General features: G+C 41.5%; 1 protein-coding gene across 9 annotated transcripts in view; it reads right to left on the reverse strand.

Moving 5' to 3' along the window:
• Nucleotides 1–790: 790 nt before the first annotated feature.
• The window catches only part of LOC105684152 (teneurin-m), a 374,554-nt gene continuing 348,877 nt past the window's right edge, over nt 791–26,467 (reverse strand). For 5 of the 9 annotated variants that reach the window (XM_025746002.2, XM_048656239.1, XM_048656240.1 and 2 more), the window contains 13 exons: nt 20,718–20,900; nt 17,762–17,846; nt 16,550–16,713; nt 13,819–16,437; nt 12,837–13,126; nt 12,069–12,693; nt 11,639–11,974; nt 11,315–11,522; nt 10,704–10,730; nt 9,687–9,903; nt 8,755–9,590; nt 6,361–8,669; nt 791–6,275 (listed from right to left, as the gene is read on the reverse strand). In XM_025746002.2, the coding sequence (XP_025601787.2) occupies nt 4,054–6,275; nt 6,361–8,669; nt 8,755–9,590; nt 9,687–9,903; nt 10,704–10,730; nt 11,315–11,522; nt 11,639–11,974; nt 12,069–12,693; nt 12,837–13,126; nt 13,819–16,437; nt 16,550–16,713; nt 17,762–17,846; nt 20,718–20,900 (10,121 nt within the window). In that variant the 3' untranslated portion in view covers nt 791–4,053. The remainder of the gene's footprint in view (nt 6,276–6,360; nt 8,670–8,754; nt 9,591–9,686; nt 9,904–10,703; nt 10,731–11,314; nt 11,523–11,638; nt 11,975–12,068; nt 12,694–12,836; nt 13,127–13,818; nt 16,438–16,549; nt 16,714–17,761; nt 17,847–20,717; nt 20,901–26,467) is intronic. The other 4 variants (XM_048656241.1, XM_048656244.1, XM_048656243.1 and 1 more) reach the window with 4 other exon arrangements.

Genomic DNA, 26,467 nt, shown 5'->3' on the forward strand with positions numbered 1-26,467 from the left:
TTAATATATGTATATATGGCATATATATAATATACATTTTGGGGCTTATCGAGACGATGTACAACGTGATGGAACAATAGGAAAAGGGTTTTGGGTAGACATACACAAACACTGGGAAATTTTATAGATATATTTATTGAGTACTTATATTGTAAGAGTATAGAATATGTTCTTATATTAAATATTACATAATAATATAATATTGTAGTGTAAAATAAACTTGTGTATATAAGAATATTTACATAATAATAAATATGTACAATTTAAATTATAAAAAAATTTAGTTATTCATCTCCCAAACGTGTGCAATGGGAATAGTATTATAAATATATTATGTAACCATGGCACATGTTTGAGTGGTTAGATTTTTCGGTACAAGATGGAAAATGAGGGACGTTCATAGGAAAACGGGATAAGGGATCTGTTAAAAACAATCGTTCGTTTTGTTCTTCGTCAAAGTAAAATAGGGTAATGGAGGGTGAAGGATATTTCAAGGAAACAGTTTATGAGATGTAGCTATATACTATCGTGAGTATAATGTAGGTGTCTAACCAACATTAATATCGCTTCTGATTCATATCATGCACAGTGGTTTTTCTCTACGAACATTTACCGCTTTATCTGGTTTTTTTTTGCTTTTTCTTGTTTCTTTATAATCGTTTAGAATCCACAACATTAACAGAGCAAAATATAATTAATTATTATATACAAAAATTTGACGCAGCTTTCATACGTAGCTATGAATTTTTCATCTTTTTTCCTTGCCTGACATTCAGTTCGTTTTTTTTTGCTCATTTCAAAAAATTGACAGGCTTTTCGTGGTCATCGTTTCGTTTTTTTTCCCCCATTTGTCACAAACACATAATCGCTTTTACAATAATTACCGATACACAATTAAATATATTAATTTATATTATTTTGTTTCTCTTTTAAGACATACACGATAGTTATAAAGTATTGCTTTTCTTTGTCACGTTTAGCAACAGTATTAAATATCACCTCATCCAATATAAATTTTTTTGTTCTTTCATTTTTCAAATATTTGTAACGGTTTGGATTTTCAATTCAATACAAAACAAAATTCGACCGAACTGAACTATATATTGACAAAATAATCAAGAAAAAAAGTTAAAAAAAATCACATTGACAATTACGTGAGTCCAAATGATATAATAACCGTAAATATTCATATCATTCAAGTTTAATTATCGTATTACGTATTCTTTTGAGTCAATTTGTTATACTGAATATGCGTCTTTTTTTTCTTCAATGCATTTTTTAAATTATTCTTCATCCTGCAATCGATTAGCCAGTTTCCTACAACGTTCTAGCAAATCTTTTTATAGCACAATATCATGGTAGAGTTTACGGATATAGAGAGAACAGATAATAATCACATCGATATCTTATTTGTCGAGATTGATTTCTACATTATTTTCTGAAGGGGATGAACGAAAATTCTACGATTCGTAACTATCATACGTTCAGACGCTGATCGGTTTATGAACAAAGAGGCATCATCATCCGGTGAAGCAAAACCCGAGAAGTAATAAATGAAATATGACTTCATCTAATTATGAAAAGTGATGGAATTTCAAGTTCAACCAGTCTGAGCACAAATGAAATATTGATGTGACGAAAGCATATACGTATCGAAGAGTACTATTGAGTGTGGCTATACACAATAGATATGTACAGCATATAGCAGTTAAGTTAGTTGCACATTTCACTCGTCGACATCAGTCAACCGAGTATGTTGCATCATGATTATGTATTTAGTTACACCTATGAGAACACAACGGTGGAGCGACGGCTCGCACGTTGGCTCGCTGCATCCCTATTTATTACTTTCTATCGATTACTTTGATACAAACATTTGAAGTTTGATCTATTTTTCAATATTAAACACCGACAATTTATTTATTTATCAATATCATCATTATTATTATAATTATCATTATAATTATAATTATTGTTATTATTATTACATTATTATTATTATTAGTATTATTATTATTTCTTTCTTCATTATTGTTATAAGGGTACGTTTTTTGTTTTTTTCTTTGCTTAGACATGTTAGGATTTTGACGACACAATTCAAAAAATAATTTTCATTTCGAGTAGAAATAGATAGGCGCGGGGAGGGTATTTATACGAGTAATTCATGTTGGACATTACATCATTATGTTTTTGTTTTCTGATCTCTTTTACTTTTTCTTCTTGCATTTCTTTCGATATTAATTATGGGTTCAATTATACCGTCTTAAATTTATGGATACTTATGGCTAAACTTATTTTCTAGGTACAGTTTTTACTTTAGTATCTATATACTATTTACAAGGAGTCTATCATATCGAGAAACGTTTAAGTTATGTAATTTGTCATAACTACATTCATATACGGTACATTTTTATTTATTATTTTTTTTTTCTTGTATCCTACTTTCTGAACATGAATTAATTATGCTGAACGTTGACGGCGCGACTTTCAGATCAGTAGGCCATGTATGTATTGTATTTATGTTTACGGTATATATGTATGCACTGGACTAGTATATCGTTTTATCATTTTACTGATGCACATATTATGTATTATGTCACGTGAAGTTTTCTTTGTATTTTACTAACAATAAGTTCAGCAGACTAACATTGTGACGTTTTTTGAATTATTTTATTCTTTTCCCCTTTTTTTTCATCCCCCTTTTTAACTATTTGCGGCTCTATTATAATTGGTGTATATAAAAAAGCATTTCTTTCAAGATTTCAAATTGGACTTACCATCGTTATAATACGTATAATAATATCTACATTTTTATTATTATAATATAGTCATATTCCATATATTTACATCAGCTTCCACTTAACACCTTGTTAAAAATATCTGTTGTATTTTTTTTATTCTTTCTTAATCCTTTAATTCTTTTTTTTTTTCGTTTTGTTCTCTTTTGTGTGTACAGAGCATCGTTACTGGTGGTAATTAACGTGATTAAAATATTCGTCATTTGTATCACTGCACTATTGTGCAGAGGAGATAATTTTGGAGGCAATACATAATAGGCGCGTCGAAACACAGACTCAATGTCTGAATTTTCAAATATATAAGTTTTTCTATGTGTCATAGACCCTGTTATCAACCCATCAACTGTTGCGCGATTCTTATGCTCTGATTCCATCATGTTCCGTAGCTTTTTCATTTTTTTTTGTCAAATTGTTCTCAAAAGTCATGAATGTCACGCAACATATACATGCACTCATACAAACACATATTATCGCGATCGAAGAGCATTTATTATTACGTTTCTTTTATTTGTTAATTAATTTATTTGTTTTAATTAATGTTATTATTAATTTTTAGTCAGTATATATTTTTTTTTATACTTCGTGTTACTTATACCCCATGTAGAAACTGATTCTATACATTCAAATTTTTTCTGCACATTTATCAATTTAATCCACAGTACCTACTTTTTATCAAACTACACCTGCACATCATTCCTAAAGTACAAGATTATTTTATATCATACGCAATTGTTCATTCTATAAAATAATCACCCCTGTAACAAGCTTTATATTCATCATTTCATTACTTGCGACTAGTTTAATTTTGACACTTCATAGATTATTCTTCTTTTTTTTTAAAACGTTTTCAATAGTAATAATAAGAATAATAATGTTAATAATAATAGTGTTAATAATGGTAATAATATTAATAATAATAATAATATATATGGCACCAACAAGTTCGATACAAATAAAATAATATGTTACACGAGTCTCAGTCGTCTCATTTATTAAGTCGAGGATTTTCCCCATAGCAAAGAGATTTAGTTTATCATTCATTTTGTTTTTTACTTTGCATTTTCACTTTAGTTTATACTTTAGAAGTCTTGTTTTGATTGTTTTATTTCTATACACGTTACCATATGGACATATCACAATGTGTGTGTTATTTATACGTATTATTATGTGTTTTTTGTTTGTTAATTTTTTTTTTTTCTGTTTGTTCACATTGCGTTTGATATAGGTAAAAGTTTAATTATTCTTTTTTGTCAAATCACGAGTCATGCCTGTGAATTCTGTTGCGTCTGTTACCACTCTTTCGTCTTTTCCTTTTTGTGTCTCTTGTAAATGCGACATTTCCTGGATCGTCAGCGAGCTGCGGATACCTATGTACACTGTGAATATCCACACCCTCGTAACCATCAACGTCACCGTGATTTATCAATTCCTCCTTCTCTTCTTCCGTCCAGTCACCGCGACCTTGGAAACCGGCGGCTACTAATTGTTTTTCAATTTCCCAAGCTCTTTCCACCGCTCTTTTGTGAGCGTGTTTTAATATCCTATGCCTCTCTTGCTCGGGATCTGCACCGTATTTTATTACAACGGCTGCGTCTGGATTGTGCAACCTTAATTCTTTCCAGGTTCCAGCCCCATGTTCCGTTGTTTCGTGAGTGGAAACATTAAACATACCCCCCAGACGACGGAGTTCCTCCATATCATCCCTAATCTTCAGGGCATTGTCTTTCACGAAGTAGAATACATCTTGATCGTGAACACTGAAGTGCAATGGCAAAAAGAACGAACTGTTGAAGACCGAAGTTACCACATCTTGAACAACGCTGTTCACCCCATCAACTACGCTTACTAAGGCGCGACCTCCGACCCTTGATACCAGTACACCTTCTCCGAATACCGCTCTTCTGTGTGCGACTCTAGGAAGAAGATTTCGAGTCTTTGGTTCCAGCTTTAGAAGCGGTTTCGGGACGAAACCGAGGTCGGAGAATTTCTCGTGGACCCTGTTGACGATACATTGCAACCCGGACATCACACCGAATTCTGGTGTCAATTGAGGAGACGTGATGGTGGCACTTGGCTGGTAAACCATTTCCTTGGTGTATTCCGAACCGAGCATGGCCGAGACGTCGTAGCCGTAGAGCATGAGCCAACTTGGAAGATCCGTCATGTATTCGACGTTCTGTTTGTTGTTTATTGGGTCGTTGTTGCGGAATCGGTAGATGAATATATCAGTCGGAGTTGTAAGTTTGTTCGCCATTTGCTCCCAAGCTGGTGTCATCCATTGTCCAACCGCTGGATCGTAAAGGCGTTTTTTCAAGTACACGAGTCTTGTGTTAGGATCCAATAATCCACCGTGGAAGTCAATCGGAAGGTAGAAATCTGGATTCGTGTCTTTTATGATTTTACCGAACGGTGTTCTACCCATTTCCTTTATCAAGTTGCCGTTAGTGTCGAACAGTGCCAAGGGAGAACCATTCTGATCGGACGCGACGTAGAATCTTTGTTCAGAGGTCTCAACCGTGATCAAAAAGTCTCTCGCGTCGTATAGGAACCTGAAAGTCTTCGAGGACTTCGGGAAATGCACGTGTGTAATCAGATCTGGTGTTCTTGGATTCGCGTAGAAGTACTGCGTTATATTTCCACGATCGTCGTTCCACGCCACAAGTCTGCCGCGGTCGTCATAGAAGTACCAAATTTGGAATTTATCGTGTTCGAAGGCGTGGATCAGCTGTCCTCTCGAGTTATATCTGTATTTGTGTTCACCTCTTCTGACCACGAAACCCCTACCGTCGTAGGAATTAAACTCAACGTCTCCGTATTGAACAACACGATCCCCGCTGTCATAGCCCAACGTGATTTTCTCGTTCTGTTCCGTCACTCCGATGATGTTACCGTTCTCATCGTAACTGTATTGCCAGTTGTTGTCGGTGTCAGCGACTTCGAGAACGTGACCATCGGCGTTATACGTGATTTTGTCCATCATTGATTCTCTACCGATGTTGAACTTCCTCATTTTTATGCGATTTCTATTGTCGTATTCAAGTTCCATCCTGAACACATCAAGAGATCTTATATTCATCAGGACAGTTTTTATCCTACCGTGATCGTCGTAGTCTGTTATGGTGAAGAACTGCTTGCTTGTATCCTGCATGACGGATCTGTTGAACGTATTTCTGTAAATTCTCAGGTCGCTAACACCCTCAAGAAGTCCAAGGTTCTGGTTGTACTTGATGCGCAATTGGGGTAGTTCCTTTCCATTGATGTCTACCTCGAGTCCGGATATGCGCGCATTACCATCGTACTGGTAGCGATAATGCGCGTTGTCCATTCCGCTCTTACTGCCGAACTTAATCTTCTCATCCTTCACGATTCCAGCGTGGTATTTGTATTCCAGACGCATTTCAAAGTTTGGCTCGTTTACGTCGATACTTCGCACCAGACTCGTCGCTTCTTGATATGTGTAGTGAATTGATGACAAACCTGGAACAAGAAATAAAATGGTCAATCGTGCCCAACAAAACAAAAAGAATCGATATTCAGAAACCAAAATTTATCAGTAACAAACCTGCTAATGTAGTTTCTAGTTTTCCGGTGTGGTCGTAGACGTACGCGACTTTTCCGCTCTGGTGCGGGTAAACTTTGGCCAATATCTGACCGTCGTCATTGTAGAGAATTTCGTACGGATGTCTGTTCATTGGTGAGTAATACTGATACTTGTAGAAGCCAAGGGAAGTTTGCAGAGAAAAGGCGTGAATATGACCCCTAGGAGTGGTCAGAGATTGAAGAGCACCAGCCTCATCGTACTGTAATAGATAATCGCTGCCACGAGGAGTCGTGACTTTTAGAGGCAGACTGCTGAACATGTCTTTGAAAGCGTATATCATCGCCGTTCCATCGCTGTATTTTATTTCGTAAAGTCTGCCTGCCCTATCGAAGCCGTACGTTTCGCTGATATCGCCCCATGTCCAACTGGTCAATCTACTGAATCTGTCGTATTCCAAATCGACACCGGCAAAGATTCCATTTCTCGGTCCCCACTTGACTGGCCTGGCTGTTCTGTCGTAAGTGACATTCAAAAGCTCGACGCGGTCGTCCATAAATACAGCGACCGTATTGGACTCTCTGTCGTACTCGAGTGAAAGAAGATTTTCACCATTGATGCGAAGTTTTCTGCCAACTTGCGCCACTGCCTTGGCATTTCCACGGTTTTTATTTCCCTGTACTCTTCTCAGGAAATATCTCCATTCGAATCTGTTCGCTAGATCACCAGCGATTTCCGTTCGTTGTTTCGCTGGTACCGGATAGCTCTCTCCGAGCAGTGGTTCGATCTCCGCCAAAATGGAATAGGGGACTGTGTCCGTACTTACGGTGTGCAACCAGGGAGTTACTCGACCCACGCTACCATCGCCGAGAACAATCGTTCTTTGTTCCGCTTCTCCGACCTTAGTTACAACCGAGGAGCCCTTGATAAGCATGGAAACAGGCTTTCTGTTATTCTGTCCGATCTTGACGGTGGCACCTTTCACGCTGAGGTCGAATGTTAGACTGATAACTTTACCAGTCGGGGTGACGGCGGAAGTAAGTCTTCCGAATTCGTCGTAATTGTAAACGTAGCTCCTGCCGGTGCTGTCAAGTTTGGTTTTCAATAGTCCGGTGGGTCCGTGGTAATCGAAAGTGACGTTATAATTATCCGGAGTGCTTAATTCGTGGAGCATCTTCATCCTCGACATTCTCAACCTGCATTTCTGTCCTTTGGTATTCTCAATCGAATTTACTTGGCTGGAATAATCCCTTAGCAAGAATACCTTGTTTCCGGCAGCATCGGTTACGGTACTTAGCTTTCCGTTGCTCGTGTTAACGTTATAAGCAAATAGATAATTTGTTTCACCGGTGAGAATGTTTTTCGTTGCGATATGTTGGCCGAATCTATTGAAAACATAGATCTCCTGGGTATCGGGGGAATATATCTCGTACTCCCTTGCCCCACTGGCATCCGGTATGCTCGCCATAACAGATCGAATTCTATAGTTTGCTTGATCACCGATATGTACGATGCCGTCCGGAGAAACCGCTACAGCCGAAATGGTGTTGAATTTCGAACTAGACGCCAGGTAATGATCAGCTTCGAAGCAGTCGCATCCTCGTTCCAAACAATTACATTTTGACTCAGCACCGGCATATGGTGAAATTTTTCCGTCCGTCCCAATGACCCTTACGCGATTTATACGCTGGGAGTCACTTTCCGCAATGTATAAATCCCCAGCGGGTCCGAACCCGATGCTCTGCGGCATTACCAAAGTCGCGTGTGTCGCTAATTCGGTATCGAAAGTTGTCGAGGGTGAAGCGCAGTGTAGCGGACGTCCGGCCACGACCTTGACACGTCCATCGGGTGCTAATTGTAAAACCATGTGATCGTCGATCATGTGCAACGAATTATCCAACGGATTAATAGCCAGCTCGGTAGGCCACCTGAGATGGACCTCCTCAACATTCAAAGTTCCTTCGCAGGGGATCGGCTTCCAATGTGATTTGTGCATGTGGTTTCCGATAACGGTTGTAATTATTCCATCGCGATCCACCATCCTTATGTTCGTACCGTCAGCAAAGTAAAGGACGTTGTCTGCCGATACGGCTACACCTTTGGGGTAAGCGAGTTTCGCATCACGCGCCAAAGCTCCGTCACCGCAATGAGCTTCATCCCCTGGAAGACAACGTTCACCGGAACCGACCACGGTCTCCCAATTGTGTTCTGGGTCGGAGTAATCGTTCGTGTCGCGAACCCGGATTATCTGGTGTGACTCTGGATCAGATATGTAGAGGACACCGTCCAGTGGACTCAATGCTATGTGGTATCGGTAAGAAACTCTCGTCGCGCTGAAATCAGAAACAAGGACGAATTGACATGAGTAATCTTATCGTGATTTTAGAGAATCTCCCGACTTGATCATTGTTAACTTACTTGAGCCGAACGACGGTCTTCACAGTTCCGTCCACCAAAATTTTTCTCACGAGATTGAAGTCACCGACGAAAATTGAGCCATCGGGTGCAGCGGCAAGTGCTACGGGGGCGAGCAGCCTTTGCTTCGAGGCTTGACCGTCGCAGTCGAAGCAGTCCAACGGTCTCTGATGCCCGTCTCCCATTGATGTTAAAATTACTCTTGGCTTGTGTTTCAGATAGATATTGGAACCGTCTCCCTTCTGTAATATTCCTTCGTGGAAATTGTATCTATGATGAATGTCTAGATTCCATCCTCCCACTTCCGATATCGACATATCGTGTCCGCTTAGCTTGGTGGTTTGCACATCCCAAATAATGTCCTTGCAATCGATATATTCGTATCCCACCTTGACCATAGCCGTAGTTACTCCGTAAACGCGTTGCCGATAAACGTTCAGTCGATTCCAAGCGTAAGTGAATTTTATAATTGGGTCGGCTTCGAATGTCTTCTCGAACAAAATACCTTCAATAGTGATTCGCAAGTGAATCAAATTGAGGGACGGTGGAATTGTTTCGGGGGTCAATTGCAGTTGGATGGTTGACAAGTAGCCGGCAGCTCGTGAGCTGTGATACACGAGATTCAGACCGGTACCGGGTATTTGAAGACTCTCTTGTATGACTTGGGACTCAGCGAGAATGGCGCTCTTATCCGGGCAGGCTCCTTGGAATCCGTGTTTCCAGGTAGCGAGAACGACTGGTTTCATAAGATCGTAATCGTGTGCCGCACAAGCGTGGGGGATGTGAGAAATCTGTTTTTCATCTGTCGTACTCATAACGATTTTATCGATTATGATCACCTGAAATTACGTTTGGGGTTTTAGTTATAGCGGACGTTAGGGAATTCGTACAAATAAATTAACAGGATTTTAAGAAGCTTGCGCATGTTTTCCTACCTCATTCCACGGAACGAACACGATATGGCTTTGCGGTTTGAAAGGAGATCTTCCAAACTGAAGGGTGACGGCACCTCCTCCGTTAACGAGTAAATCGAACCATCCATCGTCTCGCGTTAGGGTGAAACCCTCGAGCGGAGTGCTGGTGCTCACTCTGACGCCCATGAGTCCGGTACCAAGGGCGGTAACGACTCGGCCACGTACCACAGCAGATCGGCTGTTGGAATTAGTGTCTGTTAGTAATTGAATTTTGCTTGCTGTTATCGGAGCAACAAAAGTTACGTCTACGGTATGTCTGGTGGTGCTTGATGGAAGAAAACTATAAGTATGTAAGCGATTCTATTCTCTAAACTAATCTACGATGGCTATATGATTACGGTATTTTGTAAAAATTGAACGCGAAGTTGAATTTGAAAATTCAAGTAGACACGAAGGTATTTCTGAATTTTTTTATTTTTTTTCTGGAAATCATGAATTTTTTTATTTTTTTTTCAAACAATGGAAGGTAATGACGCATTGATTTTCGAGTGACAAGACGATAGATGAGATTAAATGAAAGTTTGATGATAGAATCTTTACGGTGATGGATGTACTGTACAATGATAGATATTCTCATTGCAGATATAATCTTAAATCTAGGACAACACGTACAAGTAACACAAAGTCGGAAGCGTAACCAAAAAGGCACGAAACACAATGTAGGAATAATAAGGAAACTCAACCATGCAACAAATAGTGTGATATTGGCAAATGAGCTAGTGATTTGAAAATCTGGGCATAGGCTGAAACGGTGACGGCGGCACAATTGCGCCGGCCGGGCAGCCCCGCTGCCGTTGCGATTATTAAAGTGTAATATAACAATATATATTGCAAACACACACATATACATGACGCATCTATTTGTATATAATATAATATGAATACAAGATATTATTTAATATAATATGCACAAAATATTTTCAGCAGCTACCGTTTATGCTACTAACTTATCTTTTCGTTGCCGTACGTATTTCTTACCTTGTGTTGAAGTGATTCCAGAACACACTGACCCAGCAGCACGGATAAAACAAAGCCCAGTTAAAATTTTTGTTAGAGCTACGATATTTGCGTTCAATCCTTGTCTTTCTGTTTTGTTTGTTTATTAAACTTGGTTTTTGGTTTTTATTAAAACTACGATTTTTCTATTAATTTTCCTCTCTCTTTTTTTACTTCCTGACGGTATTTTAAAAAGTTCCTATATTTCTATAGAGCATGGGCATAAGCTTAATATGGTTAACATGGACTCATACATTCACGCAAGCGTCACTCGGACGGACAAGAGAGGTGCAAGGTACACGCTCGCTCACACGTACATACAAACATATGTACAAAACTGTTGGGATGTGATTTCACACGGGTCACAACAACGCATAGAATATTATAATAATATATAGGAAGGATAACAAGATATATATGTAGCACGTTATGCGTATAAGTATATGGTATGTAGTAAGTACATGGTATGGACTAATGAAAACAGTGTTACTGAATGCAACACTGATTCCGGGACGGACAGTGTCACACGGTGTTGGTGGTTTCAATTCACGAATGATTGTGTATTTGAGGAAAACTGAAAACTTTAAACGTACCTTTCGTTGAATGTCTCCTGGCGAGCGTAGTTTTGTAAACTGCCTTCATCGATCAAGAACTTCATTCTTTCGAAGAATGACGCAGTGATTGCTGGCGGCTGTTTCCGAAGTAGAATGTCGATTGGTTTCGGGGCTGAAACGCAGAGTTGACTATCTCGACAGTGATGATTCGCGCAGCACTCAGGATCCTCGCAATCGACGAGACCATCTGTTTCGGATAAATCAATACGTGAACTTGATGTTTTCGGAAATATCAGTTGAAGCTATAACAAATCTCTTCGTGATGTGATGGATGAGTAACTGGGAGAACAAAAATTCACTCACCCTTGTCATTATCTCGGCTGTCGCTGCAATTTTGCTCCAAAAGGACGCTGCAATCAGTTCCATCCCATCCATCGTAGCATCGGCATTCCCATTGCGCGTCCCCGTTCACCCTGCACTGTCCATGTCCCGAGCAGGAGTTTGGACATCCTTCCATAGTGCAGTGCTTTCCATTCCATCCGGTTACGCAGAGGCAGGTTCCATTTTTGCATTGCCCATGTTCGTTGCACCGTGGATCACATTGCTTCATGTTGCACAGTTCGCCGGACCATCCGGGCACGCAATCGCACGCGTTGTCCACGCAATGTCCGTGGGGTCCGCAGTCGAGATCACACAGTTCTGGAAGAAAAAATAAAAGTTTAAGACGATATTCTGATTATAATTGTTCGTCGCAAATCTGACAATGATTATTTTGACTGGTTGCAATTATTACCTTTTGAACAGTCGTCACCGGACCACATGGGTTCACACAAGCAAGTCTGCGTTTCCAGATCAAAGTTTCCGTGTCCACTGCAATCTGGGAGACACTGCAATGCTTCTTTATCCATCTGGCTGCAATCCGCGCCTTTCCATCCCTTCTTGCAGATGCATGTACCTTCGGCACAGAAGCCATGACCCGAACAAGTTGGATGCGGACAGTCGATTTCCTCACAAAACTTTCCCTTGTAACCACGAACGCAGTTACATTTCCCGTTGGTACAGTGACCGTGACCATTGCAGTCTGGAACTTCGCACTCGTCATGACGAAGAGAACACTCTTTCCCTTTCCAACCAGGATTGCATTGACACTCTCCGTTTATGTATTCTCCACGCTGACTGCAAAGCACCGGGCATACACTGTCGCTGCAATCTTCACCCCCGAAACCAGGGTTACATTGGCAATGACCCAGCAGACATTCTCCCTTGCCACTGCATCCGTTCGGACAATTGTGCGTCATGTCTTCCGCAACCACAGCTATGAAAGCAACTTCTTGTGGGTCGCCGTCGTCGTTGTAAAGAGACAAGAACCAGTGGCCAGGTTCCATGTAGTGCGTTACTTCCTTCTTTATTGACGGTTGCTAGAATTATCGGAAGAGATGGATCATTCGAGTGCCAATTTGCCAGATTCGGAAGTTACTATTATTTTCTCCATCAATTTAAATTCCACTGGTAGTGAAAGAAAAAATTTGACGATAGAATATGATAAGGTGCATGAACATACAATGACACTAACATGGGATGCCCGAGAAGTTCGAGCCTTGAAGCCGCTGAGGACTTCCAATAGATCGTATTGTGTGTGGGTTGGCAGAGCATTTCGCCTTGCGTAAACTCCGATACTCGCTCCTCTGGGGATGTTGTAATCGAAACGGACGTAGGCTGCTTCCGACTGATAAAATTGCATGTTCCAGTAACTGTATGGAGGAATTTCTTTGCTCAATCGCTGGCCGAGCGCCACTTGAGCAAACGTTGTGCCGTCTGGTGGGAATGATCGAGCGGGGAATGTTCGGGCACCTTAAAAGAAAAGCGTATTCTAGAACACTGATTTTACTCAGAGCCGATTCATCCCAAGGATATGATGTGGTATTTATTAGCTGATTTTTGGATGAAAATTAATTCAAAAATTTTTGATTCATGTAAAAGTACATCATCGTATCCAGGGATAATAGTCGGCATATGGAAAGAATGAATGAAAAAAATGCTTTAGCATTCCCAGCTCAGTTTGAATGCTATGCGAATTAGCTGCAGTTTGTATTACAAGATTTTTCGAATACGATTATTTGTTTTATATTAGTCAGTTTATGTAGTTGACTCCATAGAACTGCTAAAGCTCTGACAATCGATGAATCATTGTCACTTATTTCGTTTTTTTATCTATCATTAATGTTACGACTCAGACTGTATGCTCACTTGATCAAATTATACGAGAGAGTTTATGATTTCCTGAAAAAAATTGTTTAGAAAGGTTGATCTGGATCTTTACTACTAACTACGGGTGATTTTTTCACAAACACCACTAACTACCATCGGCACACTAGTTATATTGTAGTCAATCAACTTCATACGTGCAACTTGATGATCGCAACTCAAAATACCAGAAAAAGAAAAAGGTGCTTATTGTTTGACGATGCAAGAGAACAAGCGAAGAAGCGATGTTAGCTAAAGCGGTAGTAAAACGAAGAAAAGTGTAGAAAACGAGGCCTCACCTTCAAGAATCAGGATAGTGGGCTCTGGGGGAAGTGGCGTTGTCCCAGAACACCAATAACCTTCGGTTGTCGTCTCTGAGAAGTCGGTGGTCGACTCCGTGTCAGTAAAATCCGTACTATTTAACCAAGATTCTGTCGTCGACTCTTCGATCTCTAACAAATCTTCTAAATTATGTATTTCAGTGAAATTATTATTCGTTTCTGAATAATCTTCAGAACTGTTAAACAAGTCTGTCTCTTCGTACGAAGAATTGAAGCTCTCATTCTCAAAGTCACGAAGCAAAGCCTCTTCCGAAGCAGTCAATCCCTCTGAAAAGTTATCCTTTTCATAAGAATCCATGCAGGGACATGAGCATTCGCATTCACCACCCCAACTCGGAGGAGGTGTTGTCGGGGGTTGCGGCGGGGGTGGTATTCGTGTGGTTGTTGTTTGTTCAAGTACGACACTTGGATTGCTCATCATGCTCGACATTGCGGGTTGTGCGGGTAATTGTATGGGGCTGATGTTAATTCCAGGAAAACTGTTAATTTCACCATTGGTTGGCACGGACACAGACAACATGTACAGTGGGCGAGAAGCTTTCTTAAACTCTGAGGGGCCCGCGAATTCCTCCGTACCAATCGTCACATTGACGACTACCCGTCGTGATTGCTGTTGAAATTCCGTAGCCCTAGGCACTTCTACGATGTGCACTTGCTCAGATAGCGGATGTTCGGAAATTATGTTTGTGTTAGACGTGATAGAGTTTGCGTTAATCGATTGCGAAGTTTCATGCGTTTCATGCAACGTGGGACCATTGCGGGGGTTGTTAGATGACTTTGACCCTTGGTTTGATTTATCTTCGTGTTGAACGCTGTTATTGTCATCATCGTCATTGTTTGAACGGTCTGTTCCTCTTTGTCCAATCTTATCACCGATTTTCTCGGTAAATTCCTCCTCTCCGGCATTCACAATCATCAAATTTTCCTTTCGCTTTGTCGTCAGTGTCGGGGGAACGTTCTTCGCCTCCTCGATTTTCACTTCATTAGTCGCCAAGTTCGGGACAATTTTTGATTCCATAGGTGCGTCAATAGGATCGGTTCTCAGTTTTACAATTTCAATCTCGTCTTGGCCATAACTGAACACTGGATAATCCCTTTGTAATTCCTCTGACTTTTCAGCTTCTGCAGGTGTATCGCCACTTGAACCTTCGCCGTTAATAAATTCCGAAGAAGAATCTTCGCTGGACAATTCTCGAGTCTCCTTGATAACTCCAGGAGTCTCGAGTACTTCCGATTCATTCAACTTCTCCCTGGAATCGCTCAAGATTTTTTCATCTTGGTTGCTTACGGTTGTTCTAATCTGCTTTTCTTCCTGTCGAGTTTTTTCTTTGTCGGATATTTCCGATTCTTTCACACTGGCCGCAGATTTCGATTGCAGTTCTAATTTTTCCAAAGTTTTACTCGAATTCATACCAGTTTCGCTGTCCACGCGACTTACAACCAACGGTAAAGCGACAGGCAAAACTTCGACGGTTCCTTTCGCAGTGTCTGCATGGATCGCGGATGTATTTACAGATTCGATGTTATCTTGACCAAACGATAAACTAACGTCACCGGGATCTATATGTTTACTAACCGAACGAGAGTTATCTAAAACAAGATCTGCGTTTTCACTTTTATTTTTTTCTGAAGGATCATTAACTATCATCCCGAAACTCCCGCTATTACTTTTTTCATCTATGTTAATGGATATTGGATAATCTGTAGTGGACTTATCTTGCGCGTCTAAATTGGTACTGGTGCTACTACTGGTATAGACATTATTGAACGTTGTTCCCGAAGAACCAATTTTCGTTACAATCATGTCCATGTACTCAGGTACTACTTCGGTTATCGAAGGCACTTTTACATCGGATTTATTTTTATCTGTGGTATCGGAAGTCTCGGTAATTTTATCTTCGTCCGAATTCGGACGTAGCATCGGCGGAGCATCAATTTCAGTCGAAGACTTATTCGCTTTTGATGAGTTTTTCGGAGGAACGTTATCACTCGAATCGTGTAAGTCCGAAGCAGTTTGAAAAGAATGACTGACAGAAGTAGTGAGTTTTTCACGGTCAAGAGAATAGTTAGTAGAGCTAGAGACATTCACAGAAAGCACTGATTCTGGAGTAGACGATCCAACTGATTGTCTAGTTTCGACTATGGGAGCCAAAGTCGAAGTCTCGCCACTAACCTGGTCATTTTTACGCCCATTTAGTTCAGCATGCACACTTTTACTCATATCTTCATGCAAATAGTTCGCCGTTGTTGTCCCGGCTTTGTCGGTCTGCTCAGCTCGATCATTGGGTGTGGAACTATAAATTTCGCCAATACTTTGCGTTTCCAAAGGTGCTTCAGAGGTTTGCAGGAAAGTTTTGTGCGACACCGGGGCATGCTGGTTAAGAGTATCTCTACGTTTGCGCAAATACACACGATCTAAAATATATTTCCGGTAATTACCTCCCGATGACGATTGCTGTCGGGGTCTGCTTGACGAGGTTTTATTTGCCTCCGCAGTTGCCGGCTTTGATTCTGTTGTCTCACCGACGAGAACCGTGCCTTTCGTGCCTTGGTAAGACCAGTGCACCATGTTCGAGGCTGAAATGATAGCAGGCAAATTTGTTATTGCCAAAAGAAAAATTATTATTCATTCGAAAAATTTGTCCACGTCTTCACGATCGTTGACTAAAATCGATGACGTATCATCTACCTGCAACGTAGGTGAGTGCCGCGGTCAGACAAAGTGATAGCATGATCACGACGATGGCAATCAGTTTCCAACTGCACCAATCAATGCCTTTGCGTAGCTGACATCTGATGCTCTGTCTCCTCATGGGAATCATCGATGGCCCGTGGCCGTAAGGTAGCGTAACTCTGCAATGACGAAGCGATTGCGGGATTGTTTACAGGTTTTGCAGATACGATTTACATATAGACAGTTCGGAGGCGTTGCACGTATCGGATCGATCGGAGTTAAATAAACAAGTATAAAATGAAATGAACTTGTTATTCCTCAGCGCGAAGTTTGCGTTAAGCATTTGCCGGAATGGGAATGAGAACGGGGGGGGGGGGGGGGGGGGGGGGAAGTGGGGGGTTCGATGGTGCAGGGAAAATGTTATCATACGCTAACTTGTCCGCGCTGATGAAGCTCAAAGCCGAAACGAAAACTTACGAAAGTCTAACCAAAATATTTAAACGAGATAGTCAGATTCTCAGGGAAAGAAGGACCGTTTGTTTTATTTGCGGAGCTCCGCGACGCAATAAAGATGATCAAAGCCAGACCACTTCACTGGCGGCCTTCGAGTAGTACAAACAATTTCTATATGCCACCGACACACCCCTCCTTTAGAAAACCCGGCGCTTTTGCTATAAAAGCCAAAGGAGAGAACACAAGACCTGAGATATATTATGTACTTTGTTACAACGCATCCCCAATACACACAACTTGACGACGTCCCGGACTCTTTTTCAAAACGCATACACACTGCGGACTGACCGCATTCTCAAGAGTAGCGTAGACACGAGGGAAACAGGGAACGATACTTTTGTGAAAGGCGAGGGGATACGCCGAGGAATCCCGGCTCGACAGAATCCAGAAACGGTGTTAGAATTCAAAAGTGACAATCGCCATTCACCGAGCCTGACTCATTGAGCCCATGTAACTGGCTACTACTTAAAAAAATTCATGATTCATGGCGTTGTCAAGTTCAGCCAGGAGTTGGAAACCTATGCGTTGTTTCGGACGACCGAACAACAATAGCCACGACCCTGGTCATGTTTTTGGATATTTCTTGTAGGCAAACAGATGTGTCATTTACGTCTCCCTACCTCGGTTTATTGCCGTAAATCCAAATGTACTTCGTCATCGAATTTGTACATTAGTTCACCGTAAGACATATATTACAAAGCTGCATATTCTCACCTGTCCATATTGTTTTGTAGTTCCACTTTTATAGGGCTGTTTCCTGTCGATTGATTCTTATTGTTGTACTCATTCTTCGGTATCTCTGTAAGCAAATGAGAAAAAAAACGGAGTTGGTTAGTTAAACATTCCGCGTGGTCAGCAAAGAGAGTTTTGCGTTCTTCTCGGAATAACAATGATAAAATTACAATACTCTGTACAAGTGCATATACACATACATATACATATATCGCGCCATTGAAAATAAAGCACTCGAAGAGTGTAAAGTTTCCTCGTTACCAAGGAATAAGATAGATCAGACGGTGTTGATAATGGAGAGAAAAAGAGAATTGAAGGGGACACCCAAAGCGATCGGATTTTCAGATTACCTACGTCTTCGACGAGATCTCATTCTATACGGAGGAAGTGGTGAGAAACTATCGCGGGAGAAACGAGAGGGCGATAATCTTTGAGAAATCAAACACCGCGCCAGAATAAGAATAAGAGAAAAATTGTTTACACGAAGAGCGAATATTATAATTTTGTACATGACGAGTTCTGAGTAACAGCCGACAGCAGAATGGAAGCCATCGTTGTTTCGAAGGTTTCCAGTCAGCGGGAGACGAAGGGGGTTCTCATATTATCTTCAGGAAATTCATCGATCCTAAAAATGGAAAGGAATTAATTATAAGGCTCGCAGTGGAGCGGGTGAGTTTGGGGGTTGGGCGGTTTCTTGCGTGTCGAACTAATATCCCTGGCATGCGAGACACGCTACGAGGCTCGCTAACGTCGCGGCGATGTTTCTTGCAAGGAACGGCCATCACCGAGGGCTCTGACTGTGAGGCGGCATAGCCCTATACATAATACCGCCTACACACCTGATACGGATAGACGCCCTATGTTGAATCGATAACTATATGATTCACCGTGGGCGGCTAGGATTTCAAGAAAACCAAGCTGCACTCTCTACCGACCTCGACGCACCGCAGTAGGTACACACACACATATACAACGAGATGTACGCGTGAAAAAAATAGTTGATCCATATTCACCGTAGACGCGGATATGACATGTATCTTCCGAAAAGAGCCTCGGGCAACGTGGAAAAAAACGAGAAATTGGGAGGCTCCCCTATGGCGCGGCGCAAGTGTCGATATATATTACTTATTCACCTCGCTATGTAATTACCGGGGGTACCGTGCAACATCCCGCGTAGGTAAGATACCGCGCGGGGGTACGCTGCGAGTCCGTAACGTCGAACGCTCGATATTTCGAAGCTTTGTCTCAGGAGGAGTTTTCGCTTCGCCCTCGAAACCTTCATCCCGATAACTATACCTGCTATATGCCCGGTCTAATGGTCGTTACCGGTAACCTGTTACGTTCGAGTGCAGGGCACGTATAGGTATATATATATCGAGGGCGTGGGAAGTCCGTAATTTTCGAAACCCTTAATTGCGATATGGTGGTTCTTTGTATCCGTTTCACAGTGATTATAGCGTTTAGTATAGATATCAATATTCCCTTTGATTTTCAGACCGTTTCAAAACCCTTTGAGGAATCTCCGGTAGGAGTATACCGGGCGTTTGTCTTCTGAAACAAATTATGGCGCGGGTGTAACGGCCCGTGGGAGTCTGAGGGTGAAGAACTATTATCCCAATAACGTAGGTATACAACTTTGTTAGATAGTTCGTGGTTCGTCAAAGATCAGCTTTGCCTATCGGTTACACCGTGACACAAAGGCTTACCTCCGTTACGTAATTTTCGACGGAGAACATCAATTTCGCCCGTACGTAATCAGCTCCACAGTTATAGGGAGAGGATAAAAAATTCAGAACCGCTCGAGCTATCGTACCACGGAAACCGTGAACTATTGAAATCGATCAATGGTCGATCAATCATCGATTACATCGGTGTAACAAGCTCCGAGGTATACGAGTGGTCGTACAAAATCGTACGAGAGAGTTCAGACCACCGTCAAATATTATATCCACCAAAGCAACGATTGCCATAAATCATCGAACCTTGGTCCGCTTCGGGGTATAGGAAAAACGCGAGACTGTCCCACGCTTTGAAAGTTTTCTTTTCAAACATAACTCCGTTTTGGAGTATACATAAGTGAAAACTGAACCCATCTGCAGAGGATCTGTTAAATTTGGAGGGTCTCGTTCCACGGGATGAAGGAAAATAGGAGAGACGGGGGGTAGATTTCAAGGAGCGGTGGTCACTACCACGGCGCCTAGTTTTAACGGTCTCGTAAAGTTTTAACTTCCAACTCTCCTCTCGAGTTAAACCCAGAGACCCGTGTACCAGAGATGGTATGAGAAAGTAAGTAATTGATACTCTATCCGGAAACTGTCCGTTGGTTTATTTCTGGTCGTACTCGAGAAAGCACGAGGTTAGTTCTCAATTTCTCAGTAGAAAAGACGGGTTTCGCCTGAAACCGTTCCAACGGTTTCAAAGAACTTATCCAGATCACGTGATATTATGCGACACAAGAGTAATACCCAAAAAACTGTTTATCCAGATCTCCTCGAACATCCTTCGATAAGATAAGCCCCTTGATAAATACGAGAAGGACCTCTAGGAGAAACTTCCAACTTTTACCTACCGAATTTCCGTATTCCCGTCTACTGTACGGCGAGTGACGAGGGGAGGAGTTTGCAAATAGATAAGATAATGGTGAAAATGGGACTTTCCTACCCTCTACTTATTTTCCGTTCCGCTTTTACTCGACCTCCGAGCCACCGGTGTATTCTATTTTTTTACCCTCTCCACGTTTCTTTGTTCTTTTCGAGCATCACTTGACACTCCCCTGGCAAATTCCCGTCCATCAATCCTATTATAATGAAACGCCGAAAAGAATCCGTTACGTGATTAGAGGGTACGTTGCGTTCGAGGACGTCGTTTATCGTCAAAAAATTATTTAAAACTACCGACGCGATGGGAAACGACGAGTCGAAGAGACCAGCCCACTCACTTGGTATGTTGTAAAAGTTTCCAGACGGTGTGCGCACCAGACAGGATGGCTCCAAGTCAGGATCACGTTCGTGGTCACTAGTTGCGTGGCTCCCAGGTAATCTTCCGTTCAATCGGCTCATTGTAGGATTACGGGGGGGCACATCGGGTGGGCCCCGCGGTGCGACGTTGTCCAATAGACACCCTGAAACAAGAATATCGAAGAACCCATGTAGTAGTGATTATAATTTTGGCTGTTCAGTGTGTTCCTACGTTGCTTGTGGAATGCCTTTATTCCCAGCACCCTCTTCAAGAGATGATCATAATTATTACAAACTAGAGAGAGAGAGAGAGTTGGGAGCGTTGAAGACGGTCCGCAGTCACCCTAACAATCTCACGACCCTCGAAAGGGACTTATGAAAATCTTGAGTACCTTATAAGGAACCGGAGCGCTCGTGCAAGATCAACGAAAGAGGGAGAATAAAAAAAAAAGAAATCAGGCAAAAATTCAGTTTGTGTCTGTATGTTGACAAAGACTTTCTCAATCTCGCTTAATCGCTTGCTCATCTCTTGGCATTATATTTCTTTACCGTCGTGTTATCCCCCTTCATCCCCTATACTCGCCCGACGGATCTCTCTTGTACATAGACTCGCGAGATCCTTACGCCGTTCGTTTTCTCGGGACTTTTTGCACGCACAGACTGAAAAGTGCACTAAACCATTTTTTACGATCAAAGTTTTTGATAAGTTTCCTTTCTTTTTTTTTTTTTATATCGTCTACGCCGGTCGTCGGATTACATTATATTCTCACGTAGTACGATATCGAATTCATCGGCTCTCTTCCTCCCTAAAAAGATCACGCGTATTAGCGAGTTTGTTTCAAAAAAGACTATAAAGTTGTAATCTTTCCCGGGTTTAATTTCTGTTCCTCATCCGAACATCATCGTAGCTAAAAAAAAAAAATAAAAAAAAATAAGAGAGTTCCGCATACCTTAAGAAATACCGATAGCTAAGCTCCGAAACATCACTTAGACTAAAATTGCGTGTAAAAGCTTCGAACCAGCTGGGTCGCAGTGATCCCGGCTGTTTGACAGAACGAAAGAGAAAAAGACCGCACGTCTAGTTATTGTTGTTAATAGTAGGGCTGGGAGGGTATTGTGCATTTTTTATTTTCCAATTTTCTTTATTTTTTTGTCATCCTCCAGGTAGTGCGGGGTCAGGTACACGGGTTCGTTCGCCGGCAGGATAATGCTCCGTATGCTCACGAATCTCCTTTGCGCGACACTCGAGCTCTTATACGTATATCGGCGATCCTTGCTCGCTTGGAAGAAGGTCCTCCCTGGCTTACTTGACAAAGGATGGTACCCGGAGACGAATCCGTAAATCGAATTATGCACAGGTCGTTGAGCCACGCGGGGCAAATCCTGAATGAAATTTGGGACGTCCGACCAGTACGAGCGCAATGGAAGATCGAGTATGGAAGCAGAATATGGGTGCATACACACAACCGTGAATGTACGTACACATATTTACAGGTACACAGCCCAGCCCCGGTGAAACTCTTCTATAGACACCTATAAGGATCTAGACTCGGTTCAATGAGGGCGCCCTGGAAGTCTATAGAAATCGGATGGCAAAACGCGTAACACAATATCATTCAAGGATCCTACGGGCCAAGAGGCCGTGGCTAATGGAATTTATTAGCAAAGGCTCGGTGAGTGAGTGAGTCTGTCTTTTTTCCCGTTCTCTTTTCATTCTCCTTTATTTATTTTTTTTTTTTTTCTTTCCTTTTTGGCCGAAGTACGGAGACTATGATCCAGGTAAACGTTGGTGGGTCTAGGGCCACTTCACCTGGAATCAAGAGGTTCTCGGATAGGGAAAGAAACATCCCTCGACGTAGCATAAATGAGCAAACATAAGCGAGCGTTTATCGTGGAAAGGTCTGACGTGGAATGAGACATCTGTGAAAGTCTTTTTTTCCAGGGACTTACAACCACGGACTTTCGTACAATTGTTTTTCTCGTCTTATATATACACGCGTTAAATCTCGTTAGGAAATTTCAACGAAGAAGTGGCCGAGAAAGCTATCTTGAGTCTGGAGGTGAAGAGGAAATCTTGAAAAATGAGCGAACCCGGGAAAGAGGAGAGAAGGGTGAAACGGTTTTAATTGGAAGTGGAGTGGCTAGGGGGTTGGGAGGTTTCTTTACTGCTAAGCTTAGAACGTCCCGGCGTGATCTTACCTCTGTATATGTGTGTGTGTACGTGTGGGTGCGAGGCGGCAGAGATAGATAGGCACATGCCCTACACCTACCAAGATTATATACGTACGCGAAGGTATACATGTTTCGTCTATATGGACTGGGCGCACCTACACACCGCTTTACACAGCCGTGTGACGACTCAACCTGACCTTACATAACCCGTAGCTCGGAGTTAACCATCACCTTCCAGAGATTCTCACTGACCGAACCCTGCGAAAAAGCCTTTTTTCCCCACAAAATAGAATTCGGGAAGGTAAGAAAAAACCGAAAATAGTCAGCTTATATAGTTCCCACTTTCCTCATCCAACCTTTTCGCGCGCACCCTAGCAAAGGGTTTATTCTAGCCTAGACCGAACGAAAACTTTAATCTTACACACAGAGGGAACTACGACAATCCGAAGGGGGTAAAGGTTACAAAAAGATCGGGATAAAAATTTTCCTTTTTAAACATCGCCTAATCTGCCCAACGAAATCTACTTTTAAGGATCATCGCAGAGTTTACGTCCGACGATTTCCTTTTAGAGAGTAAAGTCCAGGCGTGCAGCTGCTTCTCGTACATTTTTTACCACGGCGCGTTCGTCGTTGTAGGATATAAAACGTTTGATCAACGATTCGGAAGAGTTGAAACACACTCAGTAGGTCATACAGTTTCGAAAAAGAAACGAAAAAAAAAAAGAGAGAAAAAAATTACGTGTATTAATTTTTCTCGAACAGATGTATTCGCCCGGAAGTTTTTAAACGGTGGCGCGGCGGTGGGGAACAACGTTACGTTGTAACCGAAATTGTCACCTGCGTGTAGAGTGAAAGGTATTATAATAGCGCTCGGTACAACGCGCGAAGATTCATGCCCACGCGTTGAGAAAAACCGGTTTCGGATTTGAACCGCACGTTCCATATAATTCTACAATCGCCGAGTGCAACCGATCAAGGATCTTGATTGCGTACGACACCCACGCGACCGCATCGGCGATCATGCGGGTTGATATTACTTGACGTTTCAACCCGTTTCGCACTGCGAAGAGACGCGACGGCCGCTCTTACAAACGAAAATAAAACGATCGTTTTGATCGACTTCGACAAGCCTATAATCCCGCAGATAATTAATCACGGTTCACCACACGATTCGTATGTGGACGGATACCCTTTCGTATAATAGCTACCAATTACGGGCAGTTTCATAATTATTATACTAAACCGCGAGAATTGAATATTGAAACGCGAAAGCGTGATGATTACATGCTCCATTAATGTATAATTGAATTTTTTACCAAAGCGATAATTTCTCAGTTTTTATCAAAGACGTTGCAGTGCATGCTTCGGGAGTATAATTTACGCTTTTTGAAGTTTATGGATATCGGCTGAGGATCGCTATAGCTGATGGGGTTTGTCGTGGTAGGGCGGATAAGGGTTGTAGGAAACGGAGGTTTGTCCCGCAGAAATCGGGAACAACGGTCCGGGAAGACCCCTGGTTCATGCGATGGTACGGGGATCTAATCTGCAATTAAACCTCGTTCGCAACATCGGACCTCACCATCGGACTTATGAAATCAATAACCAGTAGGAACGCGACGTAGCACGTGCCGATAATGAGAATTGAAGCAAGGTTCGAGTAATAGTTGGATATATTCATAGGATCCCCTTGAAACGCATTGCAACAGCTTACCCGCCCCAGTTCAAGCAGTATTTTCACTGTTATTACGAGACGTTAATTTTACCCGAATGTGTTCTCGCGTAACTCGAGAAGGGCTCCAGGAACGTGTTGCTGTACCCCTCGAAATTTTACAGCAGCCTCGATTATACCCAAGTGAATATAGTACGGTGGTCACAAAATATATAGCAGTGGAAGGAATATTGTCTACGGATGTCCTGATACTTATCTCGAAGGAAAGTACGTCTAAGCCGTTCGACGAAACTTCAGTTTTTCAGCAAAATCGCAAAAGGGTATCACTTAATTGTTTTGATTTGAGGGTAAAAAATCAATATTTCTCTAAACTGGAGCATCAAGGATATTCTGATAAAGTTTGAGCTCAGGAATCTGAATCCGAAAGGAAAATTGATCCATGCATAAAATTAATCGAGTTATCGCCAATTTTCAGCTTTTTGGGGTCAAAAATAAAAAATTTCTTTTTTGGTCTATCTTCATGTAATCTGAGCTCAGAAATCCGAATCTGGAAGAATAATTGATCTATCTTAAGAAATCATCGAGTTATCCCCATTTTTTCGCATTTTTTGGTACAAATTTGAGGATATCTCGAAGGGAAAAAATCGTAGGTCAATTTACTTAACGGATTCGTGTTCCTGAGGTCAAATTACGTTAGAAAAGTGTCATTTGATCAATTTTAAAAAATAAAAAATTTTGGCCAAAATTTGAGATTTTTCCAAGGGGTACCCCTTACGATTTTTTCAAATTTTGACCAAAAATTTTTATTTTAAAAAATTGATCGTATGGCACTTTTCTTGTGTATTTTGACCTCAGGAACACGAATCCGTTGTCCAAATTGAGCTACGATTTTTTCTCATCGAGATATCCTCAAATTTATGCCAAAAATCGCGAAAAAATGGGGATAACTCGATCATTTTTGCAGATAGATCAATTTTTCTTTCGGATTCGGATTTCTGAGCTCAAATTACATGAAGATAAACTAGAAAATGAATTTTTTATTTTTGACCCCAAAAAGCTGAAAATTGGCGATAACTCGGTCAATTTTAGAGATAGATTAATTTTTCTTTCAGATTCGGATTCCTGAGGTCAAAATACGTAAGAAAAGTGTAATACAATCAATTTTTAAACTACTTTACTTTTGGCCCAAAAATCGATTTTTTTTTTTTGGCTTTTCAAGGGTAATCTCACGTATAATCAGCTCAGGAATCCAAATCTGTAAGATAAAATCATCTACTCGTGCAATCGATCGAGTAATCATCAATTATTCGCTGTTGAGAGCAGAAAAATTTAGATGTCTCGATGGGAACAAATCATAGCCCAATTTGATCAACGGATTCGTGTTCCTGAGATCAAATCACGTTAAAAAAGTGTCCCGCAATTGAAAATACTTCATTTTTGACCCAAAAATCGACAAAACTCCAAGGGGTACCACCGTGTTTTCCATGCTATTCCTATGTATTCTGAGCTCAGGAATCCGAATCTGAAAGCCGACTGGATCTATCTATCGAAATGATCGGGCTATCGCCAATTAGTCGATCTAGTTAGCGGATTACGTTTCCACGTAAGGGTTCGAATAATGTCCTAGTCTGGTTTTTGGGGTGGAGACTGAATATGGGAATGAGTTTATTGCACTTGCACTTGCGCTCGAGCATCTCTACTACGTACAAGCAAAGGGAGACAAGCCGCGTGGGCATTATCGCCGCGAATTTATCACCTTGACGTTTCAAAATGCCGGTCTTTTATCAAGACGCCGGTACAAACGGACGTACGAAATCCAACATGATCGCACCTTCGCTACTGCACATTCTACTTCGTGCGATACAGGTATACCTCATTGGGAAACCTGAA

Source organism: Athalia rosae, chromosome 5 (assembly GCF_917208135.1).
Source record: "Athalia rosae chromosome 5, iyAthRosa1.1, whole genome shotgun sequence".
In the NCBI taxonomy this organism is placed as follows: domain Eukaryota; kingdom Metazoa; phylum Arthropoda; class Insecta; order Hymenoptera; family Athaliidae; genus Athalia; species Athalia rosae.